Consider the following 9734-nt stretch of genomic DNA (forward strand, 5'->3'; position numbering starts at 1 on the left):
GCTCCCATGCCAACAAGTAAATCAGCTGCGCTCGTCCCTGCTCCTGACTCATCTGATGCGCCAACAACGAAAGACCCTTCTCCTACAGCCCAGCCCGTGGAAGAAGTAATTGAAAGTGACTTGGCTGAAGGAGAGCCAGTAAAAAAGAAGAAGAAAGATAAAGAATCGGAGAAGAGAAAAGACAAGCAGCTTTTTGCTTAGTCGTTTTATTTTTGTTGTTTTGTTTTTTTTATATATGTATGGGTGTAAGGGGCGATATAACTGCCACATTTTTGTACTGAATATTTTACAAGAGACTAATATCGGCTTTTCTGTTATGCATTTATTATCATCATGTGTTGCCGTTCAACTATTTCCTTTTACGCATCTAGACAAAGGCTTATATCAACCAAAAATCGTGATATAAATTAAAGGTTGTTCATTATTATACTTGTGATTTAAGAAACATAGAAGGATTAACTCGGGAACCATAACTTAACTACTTAACTTTTTACAACGTTTGGGAGACGAGGCATGAAGCACAATTAACTTGGCGCATCTAAAGATTGCTTACTCTAATACTTAATGGTTTGAGATACGCTAGCACTTATTATTTTTTTTTATTTTTTTTTGAAAAGTTACTATGTTAGACTTATGATTCCATGTTGTATCTGACTCGTTTTTTTAGTTGCTAGGTTTTCCTTAACTTATGATCCGAGGGACCGGATAAGAACTAGGATCAGTTTAACACTTGTGTTTTTACAAGTGATTAATTTCTCTTAGACTTGTGGCCCAAGGATCCAAACAAGAGCTAAGGTCAGTTTAACACTTATGTTTTTACAAGTGGTTAATTTCTCTTAGACTTGTGGCTCGAGAAGCCGAACAAGAGTTAAGGTCAGTTTAACACTTGCGTTTTTACAAGTGGTTAATTTCTCTTAGACTTGTGACCCAAGGAGCCGAACAAGAGCTAAGGTCAGTTTAACACTTGTGTTTTTACAAGTGGTTAATTTCTCTTAGACTTGTGGCCCGAGGAGCTGAACAAGAACTAAGGTCAGTTTAACACTTGTGTTTTGATAACTGCGGGATTGATACAAATGAAAACAAAGCAAAAAAAAAAAAGACAACATTTTTAGTACAAAAGGAAATTCTTTTCTTAATAATAATAACGTCGTAAGCTATTTACATTCCAAGGACGAGGAATCACCCTTCCATCCAGATCTTCCAAACGATAAGCCCCTACACCTGCTAATGAGGTAATTTTATACGGCCCCTCCCAATTAGGTCCCAATTTTCCCCAAGCTAGATTTCTTGCTGTCCCTACTACTTTTCTCAGCACCAAATCACCTGGTACTAAGGGCCTGGACCTGACTCCCTCATCGTATGTCTGTTTGAGTTTCTGCTGATAGCTACCCATCTTCACACTGGCTACTTCTCTTCTTTCCTCAATAGTATTCAAACAATCATGCATCCTGTCACAATTACTCATATCGTCATACTGGTCGGATTTCAGGGTGGGAAAACCCGATTCTAAGGGTATTATAGCTTCCATACCATACGTCATTGAAAAGGGTGTCTCGCCTGTCGATCTTCGGGGCGTAGTGCGATAGGCCCATAATACGTGAGGCAATTCTTCTACCCAGCATCCTTTAGCGTCATCCAAACGCTTCTTCAACCCAGCCAAGATGACCTTATTTGTTGCTTCGGCCTGACCATTTCCTTGAGGATAGGCCGGTGTTGAATATCCATTTCTTATTCCCATCCCTGCACAGTACCGTCGGAAAGCTTTGCTATCAAATTGAAGCCCGTTGTCAGAAATCAAGGTGTGGGGGACTCCAAAGCGAGTTATGATATTCTTCCAAATGAATTTCTTTGCATCCACATCCCTGATGTTAGCTAACGGTTCGGCTTCTACCCACTTCGTGAAATAATCCGTGCCGACAATGAGCCACCTCTTATTACCAATTGCTCGAGGAAAGGGTCCAACGATATCTAAATCCCACTTAGCAAAGGGCCATGGGCTGGACAATGGATTTAAAGTACCTCCTAGTTGATAAATGTTTGGCGCATATCTCTGACACTGATCACATTTCTTGGCATACTCTTGAGAGGTTTTCTGCATGTTCGGCCACCAATACCCTTGAGTCATGGCTCTGTGAGCTAACGATCTTCCTCCGGTATGGCTCCCACATAACCCTTCATGCAATTCTTCCAACAAGGGTTCCACAGCCTCAGGATGTACGCAGAGCAGATACAGCCCTGCGTAGGAGCGCCTATAGAGCTTCTGCTCCTCTGACAGCCAGTAACGGGGAGCACTTCTTTGTACCTTCTCGGCCACTGTTCCATCTTCAGGTAGTACTCCTTGCTGCAAGAAATCTATGATTGGGTCCATCCATCTTGGGCCCACACGAATATTATGAACCCTTACCGTCGAGATGCTTGTCAGGCTAGGGGTCAGTAAATCCTCAACTATGACCATCCGTGGTAATTTTGAGTCCAGTGATGTGGCTAACATTGCTAATGAATCAGCGTGAGCGTTCTGTCCTCTTGGGACTTGTTGTACTTGGAAACTTTCAAACAAACTTAACACCCCTTTGATTCGTTCAAGATAACTCTTCATTCTTCCATCTCTTGCCTCAAACTCTCCATCAACTTGCCCTACCACTAGTCTGGAATCACAATACAACTTCACTATCTTCCCTCCCAAGTGTTTAACCATTTGGGCGCCCACCAAGAGAGCTTTATATTCAGCCTCATTATTAGTGGCTGAGAATCCCAGCCTTAATGATTTTTTGATAACTAACTTTTCGGGTGTAATTAACACAACTCCAACCCCGGCTCCCTTTCAATTTGACGCCCCCTCCGTATAGACTTCCCAAGGAGTGACGTTTCCCATCCTGATGCTCATCACTGTCACCATGGTATCTTCTTGGCTGATCTGACCTTTTGTGAACTCGGCCACGAAATCGGCAAGAATTTGCCCTTTGATAGCTGTCCGAGGCATATATTTGACATCATAGGCTCCAAGCTTGGTTCCCCACTTGGCCACACGACCCGTGTAATCCGATTTCCTCATAATAGCCTGTAGGGGCAACTGGATGAGTACCACTACGGTGTGAGCTTGAAAGTAATGGGGCAATTTCCTCGTTGCATGTACCACGGCAAGAAGAGCTTTCTCTAAAGGTAGGTATCGTTGTTCTGCTTCCTGTAAGGACTTGCTGACATAATATATTGGTTTTTGAACCCCATCATCATTTCGTATCAAGACGAGACTTACAGCGTGATTTGTAACGGCTAGATAAGCATACAACACTTCTTCCTTTTCTGGTCTTGCTAATATCGGGGGTTTAGTCAAGTATTGTTTTAAATCCTCAAAAGCCAAGTTACACTCATTAGTCCACCGGAAATCTTTCCACTTGTGCAAAAGACGATAAAAGGGACAGCACCTGTCTGCGGACCGGGATATGAACCTATTCAATGCTGCAACCATACCAGCTAGTTTCTGCACTTCTTTAGGATTCCGAGGAGGATGCAAGCCTAAGATGGCCTTGATTTGGTCAGGATTAACTTCAATTACCCGATGAGTTATCATATACCCTAGAAACTTTCCCATGCCCACTCCAAAAGAGCACTTTGATGCATTCAAGCGTAACTTGTACTTTCTTAAAACTGAGAAGGTCTCATGTAAATCCTTCAAATGGTCTCCCGTCTTTTTACTTTTAATTACCATATCATCGATATAGGCTTCCATATTATGCCCCAATTGCGAATCAAACATTCTGGTCACCATCCGTTGGAAAGTGGATCCTGCATTCTTAAGACCAAAAGGCATCACTCGGTAATGGTAATTGTCATTAGGGGCACGAAAAGCCGTCTTCTCCTGATCATTTAGTGACAAAGGGATCTGATGATAACCTTGGAATGCATCCAAGAAACTCATTCGGGGATGCCCAACAGTTGCATCCACCAATTGATCGATTTACGGGTATAGGAAGGGTCCTTAGGACATGCCTTATTTAGATCTGTAAAGTCAATACAAACTCTCCATTTGGCATTCTTCTTTTTTACCACTACAGTGTTGGCCAGCCACTCAGGATAAAAAATCTCCTTGATTGCCCCAGCTTGCTTTAGCTTGCTAACCTCCTCCTTAACTGCCTCCGCATGCTCTTATGACGCACGCTGAGAAGGTTGCTTTCGTGGCGTAGCATGGGGATTAACATTCAAATGGTGGCAAATGACTTCTGGATCAATCCCCGAGACGTCATAGGTCGTCCATGCAAAAACATCAATGTTATCCTGCAAGAATTGAACCAGCTCCTCCCTTTCCAGTATTGGTAACTTTGATCCCACTTGAAAATATTTCTCTTTATCTTCCCCTATGAATACTTTGTCTATCTCTTCGGCAGAACCTCCATCCTCAACTTCACCGATTTCCCAAGCAATTACCTTTAATTGCTATGATGTCTCCAAAACCTCCCCAGCCAATGAACCTTGACCTGTTCGAATAGTGGCAGACGTTAGACATTGCCTGGCTACCATCTGGCTACCATGCAGTACTCCCACATTTCCTCGCATAGGATATTTCACCATTACGTGCAAAGTAGATGAAACTGCCTCCATTGCATGGAGCCAAGGCCTGGCCAAAATGGCCGTGTACGGTGAGTATGCCATAACAACTATGAAGTTAACCTGTACTTCGGAACCTTCCACCTGCACAGGTAACTTAATCATTCCTCGTGGAATTACTTGTTTTCCATCAAAGCCTACCAACGGGGAGTCATATTTTTCCAAATCTTCTTCTCTCAACTTTAACCCATTGAATAGATCAGGATACATGAGTTCTACACCACTTTCATCATCCACCAAGACTCGTCTCACATCATACCCCCCGATACGAACCGTTACCACCAATGCGTCATCGTGAGGTTGATACGTGCCCTTTTTATCTTCATCGGAAAATCCCAATGCCGGCGTCGCCGAGAACCTCATTCTTTTAACTATTTGATTGCTTTCCTCCATGACTTCACTTCCAAAACCTTTTCGAACGGTCATGACCCGAGAAGGTTTCCCGAATTCTCCTCTCGGCTGTGCCAGAATGACGTTAATAATGCCTAGAGATGGTTGAGGAGCATGACCCCTATATTTCCGAGTGCCTTGTTGTCCCCCTTTCCCGTCTGGTTTAGCCAATAAGTGATTGATCTTCCCCGTTTTAACCAATTGATTCAGATGATCGCGCAATGTCCGGCAATCCTCCGTGGTGTGTCCCTTGTCCTGATGATAATGGCAATGGAGGTTTTAATTCCTCATGGATGCATCTCCACTCATTTTATTGGGTGGCCTAAAATATGGTTCATGCCGAATTTTCTCCAATATGTGATGCATGGGTTCCTTGAATAATGAATTAATCAGAGGAGTTTCGACGGTCATCGGGTGGCTTGAAAAGTCTCGTTTAGGCTGGCTACCTTGGAACCCCCCCTCCTCGAAGGTCTTTCCTCTCCGGATACACTTTCATTTTTCCTTTGCTTTGCATCTGGTCTTCCTCTACCCGTTTATACTTATCTATTCGGTCCATGAGCTGGCGCATATCTACCGCGGCCTTCATTGTCAAGGATTTCCTTAACCCGTGCTCCATGGGAAGCCCCACCTTGAAGGTCCTCACGGCCACATTCTCCACATCTCCATCAATTTCATTATACATTTCCCAATATCGATCAGAGTAGGTTTTGAGTGTTTCGCCTTCCCTCATAGACATAGACAGTAGAGCATCCAAGGGTTTTGGAATCCTACTACAAGTTATGAACCTTGCTCCAAATGCCCTAGTCAATTCCTCAAAAGACTTCAGGGAACCTTCTGCCAGAGCATCAAACCACCTCATGGCTACGGGCCCCAAACTGGAGGGAAAAACTCTGCACATCAGTGCCTCATTATTCGAGTAAATGGCCATCTTTTGGTTAAAATGACTGACGTGTTCTACAGGGTCAGTCCTCCCATTATACATAGTAAAAATGGGTTGAGAAAACCTACGAGGTAGCTTTGCCCTATTTATCCTAGTCACAAAAGGGGATTTGGCAATTTGCCTCAGGGCCTTACCCATTGCATCACCTCCATCATCATGATATATCCCATCATTACCTGGCATCTCCATCTCCTTCTGCTTCTTTGTCCTAACACCCGAAGACGCGCTGACACGGGTCACACTGCGCAAAGGCTTAAATACTGGGGGCTCATTTCCTCTAAGGTTTGCTTCCAAACTGTCACTGGAAGAACAAGCATAACTCTTCCTTCCCCGTTTTCTACTATCCAAGCACTTGCGTAAGTAAGCTATCTCAGATTGCATTTGTTGCAATACATCATCGCGAGACATCTGCCTTTCAGTTGGTGATCGTTGCTCAGCCCCCTGACCACTATAATGTGCTTCCACCACCCTTGAGGTATGTCCCTTTCCTATTCCTTGCTGGAGACTTACGGTTACTTCCCTGCTTCGTGAACTCACTGATTCCTCTCTTTCTGGATATGCCTCAGCCATCTACTTCTAAACAGAATGTCGCACGTTGTTGTCCCCACAGACGGCGCCAATTGTAAGGACCAAAAAATCATAAACCAACCTTGAATATCTCTGCTAGCTCCTGGACTAAAGATCCGAATACAATATATTTGGTAGAGAGGGTTCAACAACAAAAGTCCCCCCTCCGTATATTCCGGTTCCTATTTATATTCTTGGCTCCTATCATCTCAGCCCTACACCTTGCAATCTATTAAACTTCTTCCCCCGACACCTGTCCGTCGGTAATGGAGCTAAGTCCTAACTTTGCGTTCCGTACTGTTCATGTCACGTCTACATTAATGCAACGGACAAAGTCGATACTTTCTAATTAATGCGGCCAGAAAGGTTGGTGCTGGACATTTAATGCAACCTTCTAAGTTATCCTGCTACATTCAGCTATTCGCAATGCGTCCCCTATGTCATCAAAGCCCATGCTTCTTCATCTTCGGGTATCCTCGGGTAAGTTTCCTTATTCCTATATTCTCCCTTGCTTACTACGTCTCGAGCTTCCCTTCCTCGGGTCCTCAGGTTCTTGGGTCTTCGGCACCTCACAACAGGTTTATCTATATCCCCATAAATAGTTGATATCTATTTAACTCCCTTTTTTTTTTTTAATTCTAGATTTATAGAAACTCGATGGCTAGGAATCACATTAGAAGAATTATTATAACAGTATTGATGGAGTTAATTATCCCCAAACTATTTGAAGTGGAAGTACTGGTATGTCTTCCTCTTTCTATCCTTCTTCACTTCCCATCAGCATTCTTAATCCTTATCAATTTGATAAATTTCATGGCCCATTATACATATGCCTTGAATTTAAATCCGGTGTTTGTAAAAAGAAATATAAGCCTGAGAGCAAAGATTTTGGGAAGTGTATCATCAAAAGTTTGGTCAGGTGCATGTCTAAGCATCGTAAACATCTTAAACATGCTGATATAGAAATTTATTTACTAGCTGAATGGTGCCTAGAATCAAGCTTCCAAATTGCCAAAGTTGTGGATCACCATATGGCAAATTACTTACTTCACTGTTACGAAGAGCACATCAGGGATTATTAAGATGTTGTCTATTTGTGGATCCCATGACATGAGCTACCAGGTTTGTAAAAATTTTAAAAATAAAAATAAAAAATAAAAAAAATTCTAACTTCTCATCACTCTCTTCATGGGCATGAATGCAAACACTCAGTAACAAAAGATCCTTTGTGTCGTAGCTCATTTTTATCATATTTGGTATAATATTTTTTGTAAAAGACTACTTTCCCATAGCAATAGAAGGTCCATTATCATCTTCTCTTGAATAAAATTCTCAATTTTATAGCTTGTCTTATTTCTCTGTTAAGTTATAAAGTATGTATATCAAGAAAAACTATTATTTGAAATTATATATGGCTTAGAGTTGGGTTTTTTTTTTGGGGGGGTGGGGGGGGGGGGGGGGGGGGGGGGGGGGGGTTGGGGATTCGATTAGAGTTGAGTTGTTTGGTTGTTTATGTAATTATTCGACTATGCATGGAGTTATTGAAAGCATTTAGATCTTGGAGATTATGTAATAATTCGATTACATAATTTTTTTGAGAGATTATGTAATAATCTTGATAGTAAGAACCAAGTCTCAATAATTTCATGATACAAATAGAATGTCATGCCATATTTTTGTTAAATTTGTGAAAAAGAGAGACCATGGCTTGTGGGCAAGGGAGTCAATTTCGTACCGTACCGGCCGGTACGGCCGAAATTTCTCTTTCCAGCGAGTAAACCGGTACATGTGACCCCCCTGTTTCGTACCACTTTTTATACCGGGTTGTTTCGGGTTATTTCGGCTATTTCGGGAAGTTCCGGTCATTCCGGCCGAAATATTGATTTTGGTCTGAAATTAGTTCAGAAGAAAATTACCTCTTTGAAATTGATTTTTGCCAGTAGAAACCCATAGCTCCGTGACACTGATAAGTTCTGGCGAAGCCCACCACTGCATCTTGTCCTCCTTTGGTTAATCTGCATCTCTTATTCTTACTGGTTTATCTTCTCTTCTCCGCCCAACACAGACTTCTCGTACCAATCGTTTACAGCTTCTCAATGCATTTTTAAATCGTGTGGCTGTGAAGTTGTGTTTATTATTTTTTTGAAGTAACGTGTGGCTTTGGTAAAAGTTATGTCAGGCATTGAATTCAATTTAGACTTCACGTGGGTTAGGTGGAGTCTATGCCTTCTACACTTTTTTTTTTTTTTTGAGATATATGCCTTTTACACTTGTTCTAATAAGCTTTATTATTATTTTTTTAAGTATAATGATTAGACAATTTAGATTTATATATAAAGTACTGGGCTATTATAGAAAGACAAAATTGATGATAATTTGATTTTTTTTTTTAACTTTAAACTTATAAATTTTCTTTGTTAATATATATATATATATATATATATATATATATATATATATATATATATAAAATAGCGGTAAACTCGAAACGGTAAACTGGTATTGATCGGTATCCGAAATATATCGTACCGCTAGCCAAACCGGTACATCTTTAGGTACGGTATTGACTTCCTTGCTTGTGGGTCACACAATTCCCGATCCTAAATCATATTGGTTGGCCGCTTTAAGGATAAGATTAATGTCAAAATTTCAGTAAAAAAAAAATCATCAAAAAAAGATTAATGTTAAAATTTGTGCATATATAAATATATAATCGGGAGCCTAAAATGGAAGTAGGACAAGTATGATTAAGCCTTTTCTCACCTTAAATACAAATGGGAGTACATTAGGCAATCCAGGTAAGGCTAGCTAGAGGAGGGGGTGTCATTAGACATTGGTATGGTCATTAAGTAATAGGGTTTTTGTTGAATATTTGATATTGCAACAAATAATATTGCTGAATTACGTAATGTTAGACATGGATTAAGCTTCGCATGGAGATTAAGCTATAAACATTAAAACATGTCATATTAGAAGTAGATTCAAAGCTTGTAATTAATTGGCTAACAACCAATGGTGTTTTGGCACCAAATATTTTTGTTTTGGTTTGTGATTGTAGGACTCTGCTAGCACATGACTAGACCGTTCGTCCACGTTGTGTATACCATGATACTAATGGATGTGCAGATAGACTAACAAAAAGGGGAGAATGCAATTGAGCAGCATGAAAGAATTTAATAGTTGTCCATCTTTTGCTTACCACTATTATGTATGGGATTTGATGCAATTGCGGACT

At 41.1% G+C, this 9734-nt stretch overlaps 2 protein-coding genes across 2 annotated transcripts; both read right to left on the reverse strand.

The window, feature by feature from the left end:
* Positions 1–349: 349 nt before the first annotated feature.
* LOC142629669 (uncharacterized) lies at positions 350–2695 on the reverse strand. Its single transcript, XM_075803700.1, has 3 exons — positions 1752–2695; positions 1184–1448; positions 350–367 (listed from the first exon to the last, which is right to left on the reverse strand). The coding sequence occupies exons 1-3, from the start codon at positions 2693–2695 to the stop codon at positions 350–352; spliced, it is 1227 nt and encodes a 408-aa protein (XP_075659815.1).
* A 1736-nt stretch (positions 2696–4431) lies between these two features.
* Positions 4432–6502, reverse strand: LOC142629682 (uncharacterized). The gene is made up of 2 exons (XM_075803725.1): positions 5447–6502; positions 4432–5247 (listed from the first exon to the last, which is right to left on the reverse strand). Exons 1-2 carry the CDS (start codon positions 6500–6502, stop codon positions 4432–4434), a joined length of 1872 nt encoding a protein of 623 aa, XP_075659840.1.
* Between the last annotated feature and the right edge of the window lie 3232 nt (positions 6503–9734).

The sequence above is a fragment of the Castanea sativa genome, chromosome 1, assembly GCF_040712315.1.
Source record: "Castanea sativa cultivar Marrone di Chiusa Pesio chromosome 1, ASM4071231v1".
Taxonomy (NCBI): Eukaryota; Viridiplantae; Streptophyta; class Magnoliopsida; order Fagales; family Fagaceae; genus Castanea; species Castanea sativa.

Coding starts and splice junctions, on each gene's coding strand:
- LOC142629669 (XM_075803700.1), bottom strand. CDS start 2,695: ATGGTTAAACACTTGGGAGGGAAGATAGTGAAGTTGTATTGTGATTCC. Junction 1,449..1,751: donor GATAGCAAAGCTTTCCGACG/GTACTGTGCAGG, acceptor TAATTGTGACAG/GATGCATGATTGTTTGAATA.
- LOC142629682 (XM_075803725.1), bottom strand. CDS start 6,502: ATGGCTGAGGCATATCCAGAAAGAGAGGAATCAGTGAGTTCACGAAGC. Junction 5,248..5,446: donor AAGACCTTCGAGGAGGGGGG/GTTCCAAGGTAG, acceptor CATTATCATCAG/GACAAGGGACACACCACGGA.